The sequence below is a fragment of the Rhinopithecus roxellana genome, chromosome 3, assembly GCF_007565055.1.
Source record: "Rhinopithecus roxellana isolate Shanxi Qingling chromosome 3, ASM756505v1, whole genome shotgun sequence".
Lineage (NCBI taxonomy): Eukaryota > Metazoa > Chordata > Mammalia > Primates > Cercopithecidae > Rhinopithecus > Rhinopithecus roxellana.
Window position 1 is genome coordinate 68,287,187 of NC_044551.1, and position 24,336 is coordinate 68,311,522.

The following is a 24,336-nucleotide window of genomic DNA, read 5'->3' on the forward strand; positions in this document are numbered from 1 at the left end:
TCCTAAGTCAAAAGGACAAAGCTGGAGGTGTCACGCTACCTGACTTCAAACTATACTACAAGGCTACAGTAACCAAAACAGCATGGTACTGGTACCAAAACAGAGATATAGACCAATGGAACAGAACAGAGTCCTCAGAAATAATACCACACATCTACAACCATCTGATCTTTGACAAACCTGAGAGAAACAAGAAATGGGGAAAGGATTCCCTATTTAATAAATGGTGCTGGGAAAATTGGCTAGCTATAAGTAGAAAGCTGAAACTGGATCCTTTCCTTACTCCTTATACGAAGATTAATTCAAGATGGATTAGAGACTTAAATGTTAGACCTAATACCATAAAAACCCTAGAAGAAAACCTAGGTAGTACCATTCAGGACATAGGCATGGACAAGGACTTCATGTCTAAAACACCAAAAGCAACGCCAGCAAAAGCCAGAATTGACAAATGGGATCTAAATAAACTAAAGAGCTTCTGCACAGCAAAAGAAACTACCATCAGAGTGAACAGGCAACCTGCAGATTGGGAGAAAATTTTTGCAATCTACTCAACTGACAAAGGGCTAATATCCAGAATCTACAAAGAACTCAAACCAATATACAAGAAAAAAACAAACAACCCCATCAAAAAGTGGGCAAAGGATATGAACAGACATTTCTCAAAAGAAGACATTCATACAGCCAACAGACACATGAAAAAATGCTCATCATCACTGGCCATCAGAGAAATGCAAATCAAAACCACCATGAGATACCATCTCACACCAGTTAGAATGGCAATCATTAAAAAGTCAGGAAACAACAGGTGTTGAAGAGGATGTGGAGAAATAGGAGCACTTTTATCTGTTGGTGGGATTGTAAACTAGTTCAACCATTATGGAAAACAGTATGGCAATTCCTCAAGGATCTAGAACTAGTTGTACCATATGACCCAGCCATCCCACTACTGGGTATATACCCAAAGGATTATAAATCATGCTGCTATAAAGACACATGCACACGTATGTTTATTGCGGCAGTATTCACAATAGCAAAGACTTGGAATCAACCCAAATGTCCATCTGTGACAGACTGGATTAAGCAAATGTGGCACGTATACACCATGGAATACTATGCAGCCATAAAAAAGGATGAGTTTGCATCCTTTGTAGGGACATGGATGCAGCTGGAAACCATCATTCTTAGCAAACTATCACAAGAAGAGAAAACCAAACACCGCATGTTCTCACTCATAGGTGGGAACTGAACAATGAGATCACTTGGACTTGGGAAGGGGAACATCACACACCGGGGCCTATCATGGGGAGGGGGGAGGGGTGAGGGATTGCATTGGGAGTTATACCTGATATAAATGATGAATTGATGGGTGCTGACGAGTTGATGGGTGCAGCACACCAACATGGCACAAGTATACATATGTAACAAACCTGCACGTTATGCACATGTACCCTAGAACTTGAAGTATAATAAAAAAAAAAAAAAATTCTTCCACCAGAAATCCTAAATCATCTCTCTTAGGTTCAAAGTTCCACAGATCTCTAAGGCAGCAGTAAAATGCCACCAGTCTCTTTTTTAAAGTATAGTAAAATCACCTTTATTCCAGTTCCCAATAAGTTCGTTATCTCCATGTGGCTATTAGAATATATAAGTAACACTTATAACTCAATAATAAAAAGCAATCCAATTTAACAATAGGCAAAGGGTCTGAATAGACATTTCACCAAATAAGCTAACACACAACTAATAAGGAGATGAATAGATGCTCAACATCGTTAGTGTATTATTCCATTTTCACACTACTGATAAAGACACACCCAAGACTGGGCAATTTACAAAAGAGAGTTGTTTATTGGACTTGTAGTTCCACATGGATGGGGAGGCCTCACAATCATGGTGGAAGGCAAGGAGGGGCAAGCCTCATCTTACATCGATGGCAGCAGGCAAAGAGAGAGGTTGTGCAAAGAAGCTCCTGTTTTTAAAACCATCAGACCTTGTGAGACCCATTCACTATCATGAGAACAGCATGGGAAAGACCTGCCCCCATGATTCAGTCATCTCCCACTGAGTTCCTCCCACAACATGTGGGAATTATGGGAGCTACAAGTTGAGATTTGGGTCGGGACACAGAGCCAAACCATATCAATTCGTGTTTAGGAAAATGCAAATCAAGATCACGAGATACCACTTCACACCCACTAGGATGGCTATAGGCAGAAAGATAGACAATAACAAGTGATGATAAGGACATGGAGAAATCAAAATCCTCATACAATGTTAGTGCGAATTTAATTCAGGCACTTAAAAAAACTGTTTAGGTGTGCCTCAAAAGGTAAACATAGACTGTCATACCTAACAATTCCACTTGTAGGTATACACCCAAGAGAAATGAAAACCTATCCACGTGATAAGACAATGTTCATAGCAGATTATTCCTAATAGCCAAAAAGTAGAAACAACTCAAATATAGTTGGCCCTCTGTATCCATGATTTCCACATCCATGAATTCAACCACTTGCAATTCAAAAATATTTGGGGAAAAAAAGTCACAGAGTTCCAAAGAGCAAAACTAGTATTTGTCACAAACTGAGTACTACATTAAATCCACAAGAATGAAGTAATATGCAGGCACTGTATTAGATATTGTAAGTAATCTAGAGATGACTGAAAATATATAAAAGGATGTATGTAGGTTATATACAAATACTATACTATCTTAGGTGAAACCACCTCAACCTGGACTTCATTGTCCATATCACTGTCTGCATTTTGGTCAAAGCCATTCAACAAGTCTCTAAGAAATTCCAAACTTTTCAACATTTTCCTGTTTTTTTCTGAGCCCTCCAAACTGTTCCAACCTTTGCCTGTTACCCAGGTACAAAGTCGCTTCCACATTTTCCATTATCTTTATAGTAGTACCCCACTCTCTGCAGTACCAAGTTACTGTATTAGTCCATTTTCACACTGCTATAAATATATACTTGAGACTGGGTAATTTATAAAGGAAAAAGGTTTAATTGACTTACACTTCCACATTGCTGGGGAGGCCTCAGGAAACTTACAGTCATGGCAGAAGAGGAAGCAAACACATCCTTCCTCACAAGGCAGCAGGAGAGAGAAGAGTGAGTAGCAAAGTGGGAAGGGCCCCTCATAAAACTATCAGATCTCATGAGAACTAACTCACTATCACAGGACCAGCATGGGGGAAGCAGCCTCCATGATCCAATCCTATACCTCCCACCAGGTATCTCCTTAGACATGTAGGAATTATGGGGATTACAGTTCAAGATGAGATTTGGGTGGGGACACAAAGCTTAACCATATCAGCTACTTTATTATTTCTGTTCTTATTGTTATTTCTGGTCTTCTGCTTGTTTTGGGTTTAGTTTTCTTTTTGTAGTTTCTTGTTATGGATAGTTAACTTTTTTATTTTAGATTTTCTTTTTTAACATTTGCATTGATGGCTATAAATTTCCCTGTAAGCACTGATTTAGCTGTATCAGGTAAGTTTTGGTATGTCATTTTGCATCTTTATTTATCTCAAATAATATTCTAATTTCCCTTGTGATTTCTTCTTTGATTCTTTATTATTTAGGATGATGTTATTTAATTTCCACATACTTTTGAATTTTCCAAATTTGCTGTGTTACTTATTTCTAATTTAATTACACTGTCATTGGACAACACAGGTATTTCAATCTCTTTAAAATCAATGAAATTATTTTTTGGTGGGAGGTTTCTGGTAAAACCCATAAAACCAGCTAGACAAATTCTAAAAGAGCTGCAATACTTATTGAAGCTGTTTTTAAAAATGGTCTAACATATATTCCCTTTTTGAAAATGTTTCATATGTACTTGAAGAGAATGTATATTCTATTATTGTTCAATAGAGTGTTTATAGATATCTGTGAGGTCCAGTTGGTTTATAGTGTTATCCAGGTCTTACATTTCCTTACTGCTCTTCTGCCTGGTTGCTGTATCCATTATTGAAAGTTGGAGCCAAAGTCTCAAATTATTCTTGTTGAATTGTCTATTTCTCCCTCTAATTCTTTCAGTTTTTGCTCCATGTATTTTGTGGCTCCATTGTTAGATGCATATATGTTTATAATTGTTATGTCTTCTTGAGGGATTGACCTTTTTAACAATATAAAATATTCTTAGTATCAAGTAATACTTTTTTTTTCCTTAAAGTCAAATTTACCTGATACTATAGTCACTCTAGTCCTGTTTTGGTTATTATTTGCTTGATATATGTTTTTCCATTCTTTTACTTTCAATAAATGTGTGTATTTGAATCTAAAGTGTATTTTCTTGTAGAAAGCATACGATTGGATTGTCTATCTATTCTGCCAATTGCCTCTTTGTAATTGTAGTTATTTAATCCATTTATTTACAATATAATTATGGAAGAGGATTTGAGTGTGCAATTTTGATATTTGTTGTGTATATGTTTTATGTCTTTTTTACTGCTCTACTACTGCCTTCTTTTGTGTTAGATATTTTCTAATACCATTTTAATTCCCTTATTGTTTCCTTTACTGTATTTTTTGCGTCGTTTTCTTAGTGGTTTTCATGAAGATTACAATTAATATTTTAATTTAAATCAAACTATTCAGATTAATACTACTTTAATTTCATTTGTATAGAAAAAAATTTGCTCCAGTGTAGCTCAATTGTCTCCTCCTTTTTTTATGCTATCATTGTCCTACAAATTACATCTTAAACCCATCAAGTCAGTTTTATAATTATTGCTGTATGCACTTAACTTTTAAATCAGATAAGGAGAAGAAAATAGTTACAAACAAAAATATATTTAAACTATTTTTTATGTTACTCTATGTAGTTAGTTCTACTGACGTGCTTTAAAATTTATTCATGTGATTTGAGTTACTGTATATTGTCCTTTCATTTAGGACTTAAAGATTCCCTTTAGTATTTCTTATAGGGCAGGTATGTTAACAATGAGTTATCTTAGTTTTTGTTTATCCTTCAGTTTTGATACATATTTTTACCAGTCATAGAATTCTTGATTTGCAGTTTTTCTTTTTCAGCACTGTGACCATGTCATCCAGCTACCTTCTGGCCTCCCTAATTTCTGATAAGTCAGCTGTTTATTTTATAGAGAAACTCTTGTATTTGACGACTTATTTTTCTCTTGATGGTTTTAAGATTCTCTCTGTCTTTGTCTTTCAAGAGTTTGACTATAACATGTCTAGGTGTAGACATCTTTGTGACTAACCTACGGCAGTTCATTGAGCTTCTTGGATGTGTGGATCCGTATCTTTCATCACATTTGTGAAATTTTGGCCACTATTTCTCCAAAGATTATTTTTGCCCCCTTTCTTTCTCTCTCCCATATCATTCTCCAATTATGTGTATATTGGTATGCTTGGTAATGTCCTGTAGGTCTCTGAGACTTTGTTCATTATTAAATAAACTTTTTGTTACAGAACAGTTTTAGATTTACAGAAAAATTATTGACATAATACAGAGATTTCCTATATTGTACATATCTATTCGTACCTATTGCTAGCATCTTACATTGGTGTGGTACATTTGTTACAATTAATGAGCCAATATTTATATATTATTATCAAATAAAATCTATATGCTATTTAGATTTTTTTTTTAATTTTTTACCTAATGTCTTTCTTGTTCCAGGATCCCATCCAGCATATCATATCATATCTCCTTAGGCTCCTATTGAATGTGATACTTTCTCAGACAGACTTTTCTTATTTTCGATGATCTTGACAGTTTTGAAGCATACTAGTGAAGTGATTTTCCCTCAGGTGGAATTTCTCTGATGTTTTTCTCATGATTAGAGTGGATGTATGTGCTTTGAGGTTCTGGTCATTTTTCTTCATGCTTTTTTTTTTCCTTCCCTGAATAGTTTTAGTTGACCTATCTTTGGGTTCTCAGATCTCAGATTCTTTCCTCTGCCAACTCTAGTTTACTGTTGAACTATTATTGTGAATGTTTTTATTTCAGTTGTACTTCTCAACTTCAAAATTTCACTGTGTTCCTAATTTTATAATTTCTGTTTCTTTATTGATACTCTCTTTTTGTTGAAACAGTGTTCTCATACTTTATTTTAACTTTAACCATTTTCCCATTTACCCTGAGAGCACTAGCTGGCAGTGCTTGCAGGTGCAGCATTTACCCTGAGATAACTTTACCATGAAATATCTTGCTTTTATTATTGTTTTTGCATTGCTGTAGTATTTTGACTTTAGAAACAAAAGGCATCATTCTATTTACAGGATTCCATTTTTAGCAGTAGTGTTTCCATTTACAAAATGTAGTATTTATCAATCACCAAAAATGTCAAATCCTAGAAAACATAGCATTCCTATGTATAATGTTAGCATCGTTCTCCGACAGTTGTTGGCCAAATATTTATTTGGTGAACCCAATTTTTCCAAAATACATGATTCTGATGATTCTGGTGTTTGTTCTGTTTAGAAATAATTCCAAGAACAGTCTTTATATTTTATTTTCACATTGAAAATTAGTCAGATTTGCTTCAGCCTCATAGAATGTGTTTATGTAAAATTAAATGAGCACTGGCAGTGAGCTGCACTTTTTTTTTCTAAACAGGAAGAGGGTTTATAAACATAGTTTATTTTCCTTTCTTTAACATATTTATAATAGGTCATTGAAGGTCTTTGTCCAAGACTTCCCCACGGAGTTTCTATTCACCCTTTTTTTCCTTGTGTATAGGTCATACTTTCTTGTTTCTTTGTGTGTCTCATGATTTTTGAAAATTGGACATTTAAAATAATGTGTCAATTCAGACTATTACATATTCCCAGAGTTTGTTGTTGTTGCTGCTGCTTCTGCTTTTTGTTTGTTTGTTTGTTTAGTAACTCTCCTGGACTAATTCTGTGAAGTCTGTATTCCCTCTTGTATACTGCACCTGAAGTCTTTAGTTGATTTGCTTAGTGGTCAGCAATTGAACAGAGATTTCTTTTAACACCTTGGACCAATACATTTTCCTTTGCTAAGAAACTCTATGAGTGGATTATGGCATGTTTTCAATGCTCTGGCAGTTTACAACTTTCCCTTAGCCTTTACTTCCTGCTTGTGCAACATCTCAAAGTCAGCCAAAGGTGAGAGATTTGGACCTCCTCATGTCTTTCCTAGGCATCCATACATTCCTACACATGCATATGGCCTCAGAGTCCCTAACAGACATCTCATTCATAGGTCTTCCTTTTAAGTTTTTGGCCAGGCTCTTCTTTGTTCCAACTGGTTTTACTGTCTCAGGTAACTGTGATTATAAATAATTGCTATGATTGTTTTTTCCTAACACCCTTGGGATAGGACTTTTTTCAGTGAGAAAGCTCTATTAGGTCAAATAATGACAAGGCGTGAAAATGGGGATTTTCACAACACTACTGGGTAGTTAAACAGCAACACTCTGGACTGGGCGTGGTGGCTCATGCCTATAATCCTAACACTTTGGGAGGCCAAGGCAGGTGGATCCCCTGAGGTCAGGAGTTTGAGACCAGCCTGGCCAACATGGTGAAACCCTGTCTCTGCTAAAAATACCAAAAAATTAGCTGGGCGTGGTGGTGGGCACCTTTAATCCCAGCTACTCGGGAGGCTGAGGCAGGAGAATCTCTTGAGAGGTGGAGGTTGCAATGAGCTAAGATTATGCTATTGCACTCCAGCCTGGGTGACAGAGTAAGACTCTGTCTCAAAAAAAAAAAAAAAAAAAAAAAAAGCAACACTCTGAAGACAGGACTTCAGAGGCACTTCAAATCTGTCTGCTGCTTTGATGACTGCTAAACTGCTGGCTTTTATAACTGCCATGGTTGTAAGTCTGCTGCTGGTTTTCACAGCCACCACGGGGCTAGGGAGAGGTGTATGGACATGGAGCAAGCTAAAATGACAAAAAGCTCTCTGTCCTTACCACTATTATGCAACTTTTCTTAAATAAATGCTCCTTGAGTTGTTGCAAGCCTTTAGCTAATTTCCAGAGTTATGAAAAAGTTGATTTTTACAATTTTTTGTCAGTTTTATTGTTGTCTTTAAGGAGGACCAGATTTTTGGAGGTTCTCATTCTGCCATTTATGAAGATCGACTTCAAATCCATATTATTTTAACCTGATACTTCCCGCTCAAGTACTTCTTATTTTTGTTTGTCTGAAATGATAGGCCTTTATGAAGCTGCACCTATGTTATAAGACTTCTGAGCAAAAGAATCTCTGATATTTCCATGCTAGAGGAATTATTCTTTCATAATGTAGATTATCCTAGTTGTACATATAGTAACTGTATGACACAAAAGAAGCCATAGATTAGAACTATACTGTCATACCAAATAAACCCTGTTTTGCTAATCCCATCCAATTTCTTGACCTTCTGGTGTACAGGGTAACATCCTAACCCATACCTACATCTCATATTACACATCTCTTCCTCAAGGGCATGGCATATAAATTTGTTGTTAGCCCCAGCTACCCACTCTGCCTGACCTCTCAGCCGTTCGCTCCCTCTGTTCCTAGCTTTGTTGCCGCCAATAGAAGCTGGATTAGCCTCCAAGGTATAAGAATGCCAGGGTAGGTAGGTCAGTGTCTATGCCCTCCTTTTCTTTTTTGTGATTTCTCAGGAGTTCTTATACATATAGATTGGTGTGTTATGACTTGCACATAACCAGATGTCCAATCCTTTTGTTGTTGTTGCTGTCTATCCCTTTATGAAAGTTAGAAACTCAGCCTACACATTTAATTTTTATAACACTGATCACTTTGTTGTCAGTTTCTTCATCTGTGTTTCTTTCACATTGCACAAAACACCATGAAGTTAGGGGTGTTAGGTTATTTTTCTTTATGTCTCTAGGGCTTAACAGAGGCCTGGTGCATATTTAACTTTCAGTCAATGTTTTTTTAAATTAATGAATGCCTACATTTCCTAGTAAATTCTACAGATAGAGACCTTGTTTAGACTTCCCAACATGAAGCTAAAACTCTACACTCATATCTCTAGGTGTGGTATCCCCATCAGCTTAAGAAATTTGAGTGTTCTGGTATCTCTGTCGCTCTCAAGGTCATCGCTTTATAAGTTGCTTCTCAGTGTGACCCTCATTCACCTTTCCAGCCACATTTCCCATCAACCTAGAATCCTAACCTAAGCTTCTCTGGTCCACACACACATCATATGTTTTTGTTATGCCTTGCACCTTTGCAGATTGATGTTATTTTTTCAGTTCTACCATGAGAAACTTGTGTTTATTCTGAAGTGCCAGCTAAAAATCTACGCCTTCTCTAAACTCTTCTTTTACTTTCTTAGTAGATTTCGTCCCCCTTTTCTCTTTGTTCTAACAAAACTTTGGACATCCCTTTCCTTATTACATTATCGTTATCAAGTTATAATTATTTATTTATATATCAATTCTTATCAGAGTGCCTGCCACATGAAGGAGACCAAACAATGTTTTTTTTTTTTTTTAAATTATACTTTAAGTTCTAGGGTACATGTGCATAATGTGCAGGTTTGTTACGCATGTATACTTGTGCCATGTTGGTGTGCTGCACCCATCAACTCATCAGCACCCATCAATTCGTCATTTATATCAGGTATAACTCCCAATGCAATCCCTCCCCCCTCCCCCCTCCCCATGATAGGCCCCGATGTGTGATGTTGCCCTTCCCAAGTCCAAGTGATCTCATTGTTCAGTTCCCACCTATGAGTGAGAACATGCGGTGCCAAACAATGTTTGATGAATGATAAATGAATGTTTACCCCTCAACTAGATTGCAAAGATCCTGAAAGTTGCAGAGTGTGTTTATTCTTTGTGCTCCAAGCATTGTCCTGGCCCATAGCAGGCTCATAATATTGTTTCCAATGAATAAATGAGGGGTATCAGAGAGGATATCTGCTTAACTATGGAAAAGTTAAAGGACCATCCTGACTAGATCGCAGATGCAGTGTTTCAGGTGTACCAAAGTGGCTGTTGTTGGCAGGACCACAGAGGGCCTTTTGTGAAATGGAAAAAGGGTCCCCATCTGGCTGGAAATGACTATAAAAATGCAGGCCTTGGTGAACAGAAAGGCCTTTTTACAAGGAAAAAGGAGTCACATTTTGGATGAAGCAGTCTCATGCCAGGAACAAGGCTTAACAATCTGAACAGAAGGTAGATTTCATACTCTTGTTCCACCTTTGGACAAGTATGTGTCCTTTGTAAAGCCCTGCTTGTCATATACTACAAAGGACTAACTTTCTCTCTCAACAAGAGTCACTGCATTCCTTAATGTGGGAAGAGGGTCCTACTTGTATTGAGAACCAAATATCATCCATCTTCAATTTTGGAACAGCCCATTTTTTTCCCCAGGGCAGATGGTCTTTTAAATAAGACAAGGATCAGTACATCTTACGAGTATGACCTTTGTAATGGTATATTTGGTCGAGAAAACAATCCCTTTTTTGTCATAGCCTAATTTTTAGGCAACTGGTGCCAGGGCTTAGATTTGGGGATATTATCTAACACTTTTAGTTTCTTTAGTTTAAAATGTAAACTGGAAATATATTTTGTAAATAACTTAAAGTTATTCATCTTGGAAATAATTTAATTCTAAGAATACTCATCTAACTCTGAAAGAATTCCCTGATTTTGAATATTTTTATTCCTTCACAAATAGTGAAACTTGAGAAGATTTGTTTTTTTTAAAGTACATAGTCAAGACAATTTCTGGGAGGGCAGCTACTGCTTACCTTGTAAGAGGATGTATTCCCTCACCAGATGGCAAGAAGGGAAGGAGACAGGTAGTCTCTTAGCAAGTAAGGATTGCTATTAGAGAGGGAAAAGTTTTTCCTAACACACATTTCTTAATTCCCTCAGAGGTCATTGTTTACCTCATATGCTCTGTCTCCAGAGCAAAGATGTCCCAGTTGTTTTTCCGTGTTCAAAAAACAACCTGTTGATTATCCTGCCATTCTGATTCTACCCATGCTTTAATAAGAGTAGGCTTCCACCAATTTACACACAAGTTCTGTTCCCCAAATTTGATTGATTAGAAATACGTTTCCAGAGAGAAGTATTATTACACCTGTGCACTTTGGCCAGTTCGTAAAATACATTTAAACCCTAGTAGGTAACTGAACTATAACATTAACAGGCTTGTTAACTGCATTCTGGGAGCCACATGATACAAGTGAGAGAAAGAGAAATCTCTTCTTTTTCTTGAGTGCAGGGCTAAGCTTTGACAAAATTTGGAAATGGGTAATGTTTGCTTTTGGACTCTCCCTCCTGAATTAGCATGCCCCTAAAATCTGTAGCCCAAGGTTATAACCAGGACCAAAGCTCTGACCGATGGCTCTCAGTTCACATCTTTCCAATTATGTGTAGTGAGCAAAGCACACAGGACTCCTAGGATGGGAAGGACGTGAAAGGACAACTATGATGGAAGATCAAAAGGGGTGATAGATGCCTTTCTAGAGAATGGAAGCACATGTCATTGATTTGACTATCTTCTTTCACAATCATATTCCTCAAAACATGGTCTGCTTTACCTGAGTCATTATAGACAAATGTTGTGTCTCCAACTGTATGGTGATTTGTGGAGAAACGGATTGCAAAACTGGACCTGAGAAGACCTTTAAAAAAGTATATTTAGTCTCATGCTGAGAAGGTTTTCTTGTAGCATGCATTATCTCTTCTTGTCTCCTCCAAGGCCTGTTTCTCATTTATTAATTTAAAATATTTTATTTGAAGTTTGGTTGATGCAGCATAATATCCTAAATATATGTTGCTAAATATTTCTGTTAAAAGAGTTATTAGTACACAGAGGAAACAGGACAGTAAGTTACACCACGTGACCAGAACATGAATTCAAGATATTGCATCACTATTTTTGTTGACATTGGCCATCTCGTGGTGCTGGCTCCTCATTCATGTTTAGAAATCACTCTTATATTTCCTCAACTCCACATCCTTTTAGAGGATGGGTGCTTTTAGGTTAGATTGTAAGAGGCTCAAAAACATGCTATAAGATGTTATACACGTTTTGTCTATATATATAAATGTATGTTTTCTTTTCTGTAAAAAAAGTTCCATAGCTGTTAGATTTTCAAAGGTATCTGTGATTCAAAAATAAAAGATTTAGAACCACTACTTGAATGCAATCTCTTGAGAAATAGTATACTAGGAACAGTATATCAAGTTTAGGTGTTGTGAATTCTGTATTCACTTCTGAAGAAATTCTACTGTCAATTTAGGGCAGAAAATTTTAGTGTAGTTATTTAAGAGAAATGAATGCCTGGAGTTCAGGTAGGCATGGTCAATAAAAAATCTCAATGTATTTACATTAGAGTGGTTTTACAGAGGAATGATACAGCTAAAAGAACATGAAATAATTCAAAATATTGGATAATAATATTTCTGATGTTTGTTGTCTTTAACTTAATGCTAATGTCTAATTATGTAAAATATTTTACTGTCCAGGGTTTCAAGTGCCAAACTTAATAATTTTTCTCGCTTGGAGCCAACACTTCACCTTCTGGGTGTGCAGTTTGATCAGAATGTGGTCCATGGCATCATCACAGAAAAGCCTGGAGTGGCAACAAAGCTGTTATATCAATTGTACATTGCTCTTCAGAAAAAGAAGAAAAGTGGACTGACTGGAGTGGAGATGCAAACCATGCAACCTCTGACAAATTTAAGACTTCAACACATGAAAAGTGAAACTTTTCGAGAGGTAGGTACATAAAAAAGCCTAATAAGCATGTCACAATGTAAAATTTGATAAAGAGAAATTACAGTGATATTGAATTCTCAAAGAAACCTCATTAGGCATATATATCCCTTACGTATGTTACTGGCCATACTTGGGTTTTATTTTATATTAATATTTTGAATTTATTTAGCCATTTTTGATGTCTCTCTCTATCTTATCCATATTGGCAATAGCTTATCAGACTCTTTTCCTAATTTCCAGTACATTTTGTTGTTGTTGTTGTTGTTTTAGAGATACAGGGCCTTGCTTTTTTGCCCATGCTGGTCTTGAACTCCTGAGCTCAAGCAGTCTTCCTGCCTGAGCCTCCCGAGTAGCTAGGACTACAGGCCTAATACTTTTTGTGCCTGCTCCTCTCTTCCTGTTTCTACCCCATCATATCTGCCCAGATCTTCTTATCAGCTACTGCAGCAACCTGATAAAATGTCTCTCAATCTTCCAGATAAGTCAATCAACTGCTAAATGAATCTTCCCTAAATTTTACTTTTATTGGATTCTTTTGCTCAGAAACCTATTTTTACTTCTTTCTAGTCCTCAGCATGGTATTTCTTTCTTCTATGTTAATTGACAGTCTGTCCTTAAATATGACTGTCTCTTCCTGCTTTTCCTTCCCTGACAGCCAAGCTCACCCTTCTCATCTCTCCTCTTCCCCAAACTGTTCCTCGTGTACTGTGCAGCCCAGTACACATGATTTCTTCCTTTGGAACTCTAGAATGTAAGTAATTCTCACTCTCTTGGTTTTACCCTCTTGATACTGATACTGTTGGCTAACTATTCATTATTTATTTGTCAGATGACCTTACCAGATTTTTAGTACATCAGACTTGATGAGTATGTCTAGTACAATGCTTCAAACGTTGTAAATACTCATTAAATGTGTTATTGACTAATTGATAGGACTTTTTAGTTGACAATTCTCTCCTGTTCTTATGTAGTTCCTATGGCAAATGAAGTGTGTTAACTTTTACAGGCCTCTGGAATAATCATGAGTGCTGCACTCATGCAAAATAGTAAATATCAATGGATAGAATTATATTTTTAAATTTATTTTTTGAAGCAGCAATGACATAATAGATATGAGGGCCATCTCCATGTTTATATTTGTCCATTCTTCATGGATATCATTATAAGTCTAGTAGCAGAATTGACTCAGCACTTCTTGAGAGCTAGAAATTAGATTAGGCTTAATATGAATAATTTAATATTGCATTCAGCCTCCTTCACTTGCAAGCTGGTTAACATTGAGCCAGCCTCTAAACAACTCTCAGCTTCAATTTCCCCAACTGTAAAAACAGGATGCTTATTTCTACCTGCCTCAGAGTTCAGAATTGGACATTTTTGTAGCTTCAAGAAGAGTGGACTAACTGGAGTGGAGTTTATATATAATAAAATGTAAAGCGGTCAACAGTGGCAAGTGCTATAAGAGCTGTGTGATGAAGACAAACAAGAGCCTATTAGCTCATTTGATGTTGGTCATGGGTGAACTTCCAGAGTCAATAATTCATTCACTAAACAGATATTTATTGGGCTCCTACTTTTTGTCAAGCACTTGCACAACAAACACACAGGAAAAGCCCCAACCCTCTTAGAGCTTACATATTAGAGAGAGAAAAATGTTTCATTAGAGTGATATGGATTACAGTGAGTTGAGAAGGACTTTGGAGATGAGGAAGAGGGTAACATAGATTATTCTTTCAAGAAATGTGGAGGTAAAGAAGAGAACAGTAGGAGAGAAAAGCTCAAGTGAAGTATGAGATTGCTTGTTTTATGGACCTAGAGACTGGGGCCACTTATCAGTTGAGAAAAAGAGTCAGTGGCAGGAGAGATGAAAATGGTACGAAGATCAGATGGAAAGGGGCCCTCTGGGGATGGAAGAGGAATATACAATCAATGGTTCATGTGGAAGTGGTGATATCTATCGTAGGAAAGAAGTAGAGATACCGTCTTCTTTGATACTAGATGAGAAGAGATGCAGGTAATATTAATAATGGTTGAAATTTATTGAACGGCATGCCTAGTGATGTGCCAAGCCCTGTTTCAGGTGCTTTATGAATATTATTTCACTTGATCTTCACAACAGCCATAAAAGATAGGTACTTTCATTAATCCCATTTTACAGAGGATGAAACTAAGGCACAGATGGATTAGGTAACTTGCCCAATTTTATGCAGCTAGTAAGTGGGAAAGCTGAAACACAAACCTAGGAAGTTTTAATGTTTCTTCACTTTTTACTAAGCAGTGGCTAAGCAATGGGAAGAATCGAGCTTCTTATATTATCTCTTATATGTTAAAATTGGTTTAATGAAATTATTTTTGCAAAAATATATTTCCAAGCCGGGCGCAGTGGCTCAAGCCTGTAATCCCAGCACTTTGGGAGGCCGAGACGGGTGGATCACGAGGTCAGGAGATCGAGACCATCCTGGCTAACACGGTGAAACCCCGTCTCTACTAAAAAAAAATACAAAAAACTAGCCAGGCGAGGTGGCAGGCGCCTGTAGTCCCAGCCACTCGGGAGGCTGAGGCAGGAGAATGGCGTGAACCCGGGAGGCGGAGCTTGCAGTGAGCTGAGGTCCGGCCACTGCACTCCAGCCTGGGCGACAGAGCGAGACTCCGTCTCAAAAAAAAAAAAAAAAAAAAAAAAATATATATATATATATATATATATTTCCAAGAATATAAATACCACTTATTGAAAATTAAACTCAGTGTAAAAAGTTTAACTATGAAAGTATATACGAGGCTATTTTGTAAGAAGGAACACAAAGGATAATGTTTTTGTAATTGCACTTACATCAATTAAAAATATGAGTAATTGGAACGGGCTTGAATTTAGCTTAACTATCAACAATAGTAATTTAAAGAATTTCATTTTGAAGACAAATTTTATTTGTGCTTATAATGAAAATGTACTTTTTATTCTCTAATAACAAAATCTTTTGAAATGCTTTTTTCATTTAGAGACTTAGACACATGATCCCACGTCAAACTGATTTCAATCTGATGCGGATTACATACAGGTTTCAAGAAAAATATAAACACGTGAAAGAAGATCTTGCCCATTTGCATTTTGAGAAACTTGAAAGATTTCAAAAACTCAAGGAAGAGCAAAGATGTTTTGATATCAAAAAGGTTCTATAGAACTATTTTTTCAGAAATTCATTAGTGCATAGTATACAGTTTGTGATTTATGCCTATAGTACACATTGCATAAGCAGTAGTGGAGCACAGGTTGCACTTTCCTGATGCATGACTTTGTCCTGCCATACTCTCACCCTTTCTCTCTCTCCCCTGCTCCTTTTCTGCATCCTGACTCTTGCTGACTGTCACTTCTACTTGTGTCTGAGAACAAGAACTGCCATCCTGTGGAGTGGCAAGATAACTGCATTACCTTCACTGGTAGAAATCATTGTTTCAGCTGCTTTAATGATGGAGGGTTGCTACTAGCTACCCCATTGGTCAAAGGCACATGCCATTGTCACCACTGAGGGAGATAGATCAGACATTGTCCCCTCGCCTTCTCCTCTTTTGCAACCTTTGGTCCTGCCCCATTTCTCTGTTCTTGGAAATGTGAGGTAATCCTTTGCTTGCTTACCTTTTCAATCACCTTGAACAACTCTAAACTTATTTCTGGCCCTTGCTTCTTGCTTTGACTAACTCTCTGCTCCTTCTCAAATTTCTTTAAAACTCTTTAATTATCTTCTGTGCCTTTGAGGATGAGAGAATAATGGTACATGGAATCATTAAAGATTTTTAAGAGTATTTCAGGTGACTGGGTATATGGAATGTGTAAACTACAGGCAAAAGAATTATGTAGTTCTTCCCATTGCCCTGTAAAATCACTTTTTAAATTAATGGATTTATTTGGATTGATAAGAAATTCTATTCTGAACATAGTCAGCTCTTTGTAGGGAAGAATGGAAAGATGACAGACAAACCGGAAGATCCCTTGCAAGCTGGTTAACATTGAGCCAGCCTCTAAACAACCCTCAGCTTCAATTTCCCCAACTGTAAAAAACAGGGATGCTTATTTCTACCCGCCTCAGAGTTCAGAATTGGATGTTTTCGTAGCTTCAAGAAGAAGAGTGGACTAACTGGAGTGGAGTTTATATATAATAAAATGTAAAGCAGTCATGTAATTCTATGACTTGCCAGAGGGTAAATAAAGGATTATATTTCCCTTTGGTGTCACATGATAAAGAGAGAACGCACTCTTAAAGTAGTGTTTAAGTTGAGGCCAATTGCAGCGACTCTAATTTATGTGAAACCAGCCTGTCCGTTAGTGCCAAGCCTAATGCAGGTGGTCTCCAAGAAAGCTGAGAAAAAGGAAATATAATACCATTAAATATTCTGAAATAAATTATGTTCAAAATGATCATAGGGAACAAATAAGGTAAAAGGGAGACCCTGTGTCTTCCTGGTCTTCTTAAGAAAAAGAGATAACATATTGCAATTAAATAAATATTCATATTTTGGAAAATGAAATGAAAATTGTCTATTATGCCTTTTTAATGGTAAATTGAAATTTTTTATCTTTGGGCATGGGAACTAATGATCATATTAGTTCTAATATAATGTATTAGTAGTAAAGTCGTGATTAGTTTCACATATTACCTCTTAAATCATTTAAAATACTTTATCTGATTTTCAGTCACTTTTTCTTTTCAGTTACATTTTCCTGCTTATATTCTTCTTAAAATAACTACTGCCTACATACAGAAGTGATGATCCAATAATTATATCACGTAATTTAGTGTTAATTCAATGTTTGAGGTTGCCCCTGAACTCATTGTTTAAGTGTGACTGGGTTTTGGGGAAGTTTGTCATTTTTATTGGGTTTCCCAGGGGTCCACCTAGAAACTGTCTCCTAGATAGAATTTTCTAATTGGACCATCTTCAGAGATAGAATTTTTTTCTTCCCATGCTTGGTAAGGTAATGACAGTAGGATTGGGAAAGAATTATACTCTTATTTATATTTGGGGCATCTTTATTGTCCTTTTAGTATCAGCACACAGAATGAAAATACAGACACTTAATAGATACGATTTTCAGATTCCAGAATTGTGTTTTAACATCATACTTTTCAGAGCAAGTCATATTGACACCTGCTTCTTAACATTACACAATTGTGACACCTAATCCCTTGGCTAATTGCTGGGTTCTGAAAATTTCAATAGATAAATTTTATATATTTGTACCTATGAGTGTATTATATTGCCTATTCTGTTATTCTGAATCACTAAACTAATGTATATGGGATATTCAGCAATACTTAAACAGAAGACGACAAAATGAAATAATGGCCAAAATCCAAGCAGCTATTATACAGATTCCTAAACCTGCATCAAATCGTACTTTGAAAGCACTCGAGGCCCAAAAAATGATGAAAAAGAAAAAAGAGGCAGAGGTAAGTGATAATCCTTTAATATTGTGCTGTGTTTGTCTTAACTAAAGAATAGTCTCCCCCTGAAACATATAGAGAGACCTTTCAAAACTTCACACTTGCTTTCCAAATTATCTCTGACCTTGTCCTTTCTCATTCAGAATTCCTCTACTATATGCATATTCAACTCAGTTTATATTGTTATTTGTTCAGAACGAAGAATATAGCTTTAGGCCAGCAATGGCAAACTCCTATTAAATGGCAGTCTGGACTCCTGTGTCGAAAAAGATTCTGTGGTCAATAACAAAGTAGGTCAGAATGGGTGCTGTTGTAATGGGTCATGTCTTATCCATTTGTGTTGCTATAAAAGAATACCTGAGGCTGGGTAATTTATAAAGAAAAAGAGGTTTATGTCACTTATGGTTCTGAAGGTTGGAAGATTCAAGACTGGGCATCTGGTAAGGGCCTTAGTAAGGAGAAGGGGGAGGGGAAGTGGAGCCAGCATGTGCAGACATTACATGGGGAGAGAGAAAGTGAGAGAGAGCGGGTAGGGAGGGAGAGAGGGAGAGAGAAAGTGCCAGGTTCTTTTTAACAACCAGCTTTCATGGGAACTAATAGAGTGAGAACCCACCCCTAGGGAGGGAATCAATCTATTCATGAGGGAAAAAGAGAGTGAGAGAGGAGGTGCCAGGCTCTTTTTAACAAATAGCTCTCATGAGAACTAACAGAGTAAGAACTCACTTACCCCCAGGGAGGGCATCAGTCTATTCATGAGGGATCCACCACCATGACAGACACCTCCCATTAGGTTCCACCTTCAACATTGGGATCAGATTTCACATGTGGTTTCAGGGACAATCATACAAACCATAGCAGGTCATAACTGCCATGGGTACAGCAGGGGCCAGTCAAGGTACACATAGCATACATATGCCATGCCTACTATATACTTTTACTCAATTCCTCCTCATCATACCACACTATTTTTCTGTGAATCCCAGGAACGTTAAGTGACTTATTGCTATCAGTATATTTACATTTAAGATACCTATACCAGTGACATTTTACTAGACCACAGCAACTGTCAATCATTTCAGTAAGATGCAATCTGATTATATTTCCCAGGAGAACAATGTTACAGTTCAGTATGATACAAATTTCTGCAATTCACACTGCATACTGCTACAATGATGATTCATATTCTCTCATGTGACCTATAAAGATGATTAATAGCTACCATTTATTGAACATGTGCTGTATATCAAGCTGTGGATTGGACACTTCACATTATCTTTAATTTGTAAATAACTCTCTAAGTAGGGTATTATTTTTCCAATTTTGTAGATGAGGAAACTGAGACCCAGACAGTTGACAAGTTTTACCCAGTGGTAGTAAAGCAGAGATTGACAGATCTCTCTGATTCCTAAATCCATTGAATTTTACATTAATTCACTTTTTTTTGTTTTTTAAATATTAACAAAATATTCTGTGCTTGGATTCTAAAATTACCACCTACAGAGGCTTTTATCTGACTCCATTTCCGTATCTACCTCTCATATGTCCCTGAGTTGATTGAAGTGTTTTTTTCTTCTTTCTTTTTTTTTTATTTTTTTGAGATGGAGTCTCACGCTGTCACCCAGGCTGGAGTGCTGGAGTGCAGTGGCGCGATATCCACTCACTGCAAGCTCCACCTCCCGGGTTCACGCCATTCTCCTGCCTCAGTCTCCTGAGTAGCTGGGACTACAAGCGCCCGCCACCGCGCCCGGCTAGTTTTTTGTATTTTTTTAGTAGAAACGGGGTTTCACCGTGTTAGCCAGGATGGTCTCGATCTCCTGACCTCGTGATCCACCCGTCTCGGCCTCCCTTTTTCTTTTTTTTCTTTTTTGACACAGTCTTACTCTGTTGCCCAGGCTGGAGTGCAGTGGTAAAATCATGGATCACTGCAGCCTTAACCTTCCAGGCTCAAGTAATCCTCCCGCCTCAGCCTCCTGAGTAGCTGGGACCACAGGTATGCAAGGCTGGTCTCGAACTCCTGGGCTCAAGCAAATGGCTGGTCTCGGCCTCCCAGAGTATTGGGATTGCAGGTGTGAGCCACTGCACCTGGCCCGTTTAAAGTTTTTTTTAAAAATGTTTGTAAAACACAAAGGTGAACTAAAGTTAAACTTCAGATAACAAATTAATAGTGTAAATAAAGTTGCATGAGGAATGTTTAAAACACCCGAAACAACAATTTTTAAAGAAATATTTGACTTTGGGAGGCCGTGGGAGGATCGCATGAGGTCAGGAGTTTGAGACCATCCTTGTCAACATGGTGAAACCCCGTCTATATTAAAAATACAAAAGTTAGCCGGGTGTGGTGGCACATGCCTGTGATCCCAGCTACTTGGAAGGCTGAGGCAGAAGAATTACTTGAACCCGGGAGGTGGAGGTTGCCTTGGGCCGAGATTGCGCCACTGCATTCTAGCCTGGGCAACAGAGTGAGACTCATTCTCTGAGTCTCAAAAAATAAAAATTAAAAAAAAAAAAAAAAGTGAGGCTCAAAAAAAAAAAAAAAAAAAAAAAGAAAGAAAGAAAGAAAAAAAGAAAAAGAAGTATTTGTATCCAAAAATGTATGTCCTTACTCTTTGATAATCTGTATTCTAATGAAATACCCTTTGGTGCCCTGTCAAAATCATGAAGTGAATGATTCAGGGGAGGCAATTTTCACATTCTTTTAGGTATCGTTAGCCTAGTCTAAAAGCAACAAATCAAAATTATAAAAAAAAATTTAGAATGCAGCTTTTCATATCCCTAATTACCTTGAATTAGTAGTACATGTCATTTTATAAACTTGGATGAATATGGTAAATGAAGATGTTTCAATGGTTTTTAGATGCAGAGAACTGATGATGAATTTTCTTTAAAGGATGTGGCCAATGAAATTAAGAAGTTCGAAGCATTAATAAAGAAGGATCTCCAAGCAAAAGAAAGGTGAGCTGTGAGCTATTTTAATAATCACAAAACTGCATTCTGTTCTACACATAGATTTTGAATATTTAGAAATGGTTTATCTGGAAGAGCTATTCCAGGATCTTTTCACTCTGAAGAATCTTGATTCAGAGAGTATATTAGGGAAGATAAATGAGCTAAAGTTCAGATTGTTTGTTAGCAACTTTTATAAACATCTAGAGAGAAAGTGACTATTATGAAATGTAAAGTTGGTTTATTTTTCTGTGCTATGTTTAGTCTTCTAAGTTCACACATTTTTTTTAAACATTCACTAAAATTGTTCAAGGTACCACTAATTTAAGTTTGTCACAGTAAATCCTTTACTAGACTCTCAGCAGTTTGTATAGACACCAGCAGTAAGAAGTTGAGTGAATAAGTTCATTGAACAAATGTCACTAAGACAGTCACTTTGGTGGGTTCATTGAACACAGTTCCTCATTAATTAATTGGCTTCATTTACCTAAAGATAAAGCTCCTTCACACTTTGTTTTCTATGGGAGGTCATTGATTCACAGTAAGTAATTCATTAGAGATGATATATGTAGGAACAGCTTGGGTTTTTTTACATTTTTAAATGGAAACAATCCAAACTCTATGCATTTACATTTACATCTTATGAAATATGAGATAAATCTCTGTTAAAGAAGGTACTAATTCTAAAGAAAAGCAGAAAACAATTATATACTTCAGTTTTATATTAAAATTTTCTGAAGGAAGGGAGAGACAGTCAAATGAGGAGGAACAAGGACAATCAGAGCCATAAGGAAGAAATGATGAAGTCAGATGTAAGAAAGAAAATCAAGCAAAATGGAAAATATTTATGTACATCACCTTTCCTCCTACCCTCTGCGGAAACTCCTGATGCCCTATTCTGATTCCAACTCCCATTTATCAGTGTTGCTCCTGACCCATAAAAGCAACATAATCCACGTCTCCTTATCCATGCAGCCACCACTTGAACCCTAGTACACACCTACCCTGACCTTGGCCCACGAAAACACCAATTTCTTCTAATTCTTTCACCCACCTCTCTAGCCACAGGCTCTGTGGTGATAAACAGATGGTCTCCACCAAAAAGACCATCTTAAACTACTGAATACTTTGGTACTTGATGAATGCTACCTTCTGTAGCTCCCTGGCCTGCCCCTTTCCTGGGACCCCTCAATTTCCACACAATTTAGCAACCAGAGTTAAGATGAAACACAGCACTATCTCCCAGGCCCTGCACCAGTATCTATGTCTATTGGTTAGTGTCCTTGCCATGTCAGTTATTAAATGTCTTAAAGATGATCCCTGTGCATTACAGCTGCAAACATTTACCTGCACCCTATTGCCTTTGCCAACCCAACCAGACCCTAGGTCTCTATCAGTGAATGAAATTAGAGGGAAATCTGCTTGTCTCTCATGTAATAGAAATCAGAAGGTAAGCAGCCCATAGCGTATGCTGTAGCTCCAAGGTTATCAAGGACTGAGGCTCCTCCTCTCTTCACTTTTGCCTCACTGTCCTGTTGTGTGGTTTTCATCTTCAAGGTTATATTCATGATACAAGTTGGTTGCTGGGACTCCGGCCACTTGGCCCATGTTCCAGATATCAGGAAGGAAGACAAACAAAAAAAGTAGTTATCTCCTATCTGAAATAGCTTCTTTCAAAAGCCTTCCCAGAAGTCCCATATAGCATTTCTGCTTATATCTTACTGGAGTGCATTCAGTCACATGGTCACACCTGGCAGAGTGGGAAGCTGGGAAATGTAGTCTTTAACTGGACACACTGTTTCCCTGCATAAAGTTGGGGCTCTATTTTGAGGGAAAAGGGAGGGAATAGTAGTGTCAGGTCCCTTCTTCACAGAAGCCTCCACTTGGTCCTGCCAAAGATTTCCAGCAGAGGGCATCTGAGATATTGACACCCTCACTTACAGTAGGAGGAGAAGGCCTGGGGCAGCTGAAATCCCTAGGCCAGTTACCTCTGGCTGTGAACAGCTTCATTTGAGAATCTAAATCCTTTCCAGTGTGTTGCACAAAGTTCCTTTTCTCTTTCGGACTTAAAAAGAAACATGCTAGGAAGTGCTCGCCTAGAGCAAACTTTTCAAGAAAACAGAGGCTATGGTTACAATATAGGACCCTTCTTAAGCCATTTCATTAATCACTACTTTTTTAGTTCATGCTGAATCTTAGCTTAGAATCAAGTGTGTTCTGGGCACATTGAGAAACTTCACACTAACTTGACTCCAGAAGGCAATAAAATCTCCCAGCTTGAACTGCAGGAGCACTTTCTGCAGCTGCCTCTTTCATAGCCTGCTCCTGAACAGTTTCTCAGGATGCCACCTCAAAGTCCACTGTTTTTCTTTTGTGGAAGAATGAAATGATGTCTCATGTCAGCAATGCAAGAGCCCTCATGACTGTTTTTTCCCCATGTAACAAGGTTCCTCCATTTTTTCATTTTTTATATGAATAATAAATACTATCTGCTATTTGTTTCTTTAGCTGGGGTTATTGGCTGCTGTAAGTTGGTATTTGGATTAATAGATTTATCAGAGGCTTTTCCCAGCAACTACTTTTTAAGAAATACAAATTTGACCAAGGTTTCTGCTACTAATAGATTATACACATATAATTATTACATTAGATGAAGGTCTGGCAAGCAAACAGATAAAAAGAAAATATAATCACTGCCCTCAAGAAACTTATATCTAGTAAAATGAATATTTATTCAAGTACATAATGCATAGCTTTTTTCACTTTTACTGGAGTAAGACAACAGATGGATGAGTTGACTAATTGATAAAGGAGAAGCAATTTGTTAAGTATATTATTGACAGCATAAATATTGTGTTGAGAGAGCTGTTAACCCATGCTCAATCCAGGGCAGGAGCTTTTTGCACAACACACTCAAGTACAAATATAATAAGATTTTTGATGAAAGATCTAAAAGTGTTACACTACACAATTAAATACTAAATCTTAATAAATAGATAAGGTTAAACTCTGTCTTTGGCCTTACTGAGTGCTTGCTACCTACATAATGTGTACTCAGCTCTTCTCAGTGACAGAATGCAATCAAAGGTTGAGCCCCTGCTTATAAAATGATCGGAACTTTGGTTTGATTTTTATGCATGTATGGTGCTTTTTAGCACATTATTTGAAATTTAGCAGACATCAACTTCTTGCCAGGCATACTAGGCATAAGTGCAGACAGAAGAAAAATAGGATACTTCTCTTATTCACTAGGAGAT

General features: G+C 37.2%; 1 protein-coding gene and 1 non-coding gene across 2 annotated transcripts in view; one reads left to right on the forward strand and one right to left on the reverse strand.

Moving 5' to 3' along the window:
• Window positions 1–24,336, forward strand: part of SPEF2 (sperm flagellar 2) — a 204,192-nt gene that overhangs the window by 23,927 nt on the left and 155,929 nt on the right. Inside the window, exons 3-6 of the mRNA XM_010362911.2 lie at window positions 12,449–12,701; window positions 15,696–15,866; window positions 18,002–18,142; window positions 21,024–21,088. Of these exons, the coding sequence (XP_010361213.1) occupies window positions 12,449–12,701; window positions 15,696–15,866; window positions 18,002–18,142; window positions 21,024–21,088 (630 nt within the window). The remainder of the gene's footprint in view (window positions 1–12,448; window positions 12,702–15,695; window positions 15,867–18,001; window positions 18,143–21,023; window positions 21,089–24,336) is intronic.
• On the reverse strand, window positions 3,732–3,792 carry LOC115896664. The gene has a single exon (XR_004056572.1). It is a non-coding gene; the product is annotated as a U7 small nuclear RNA (small nuclear RNA).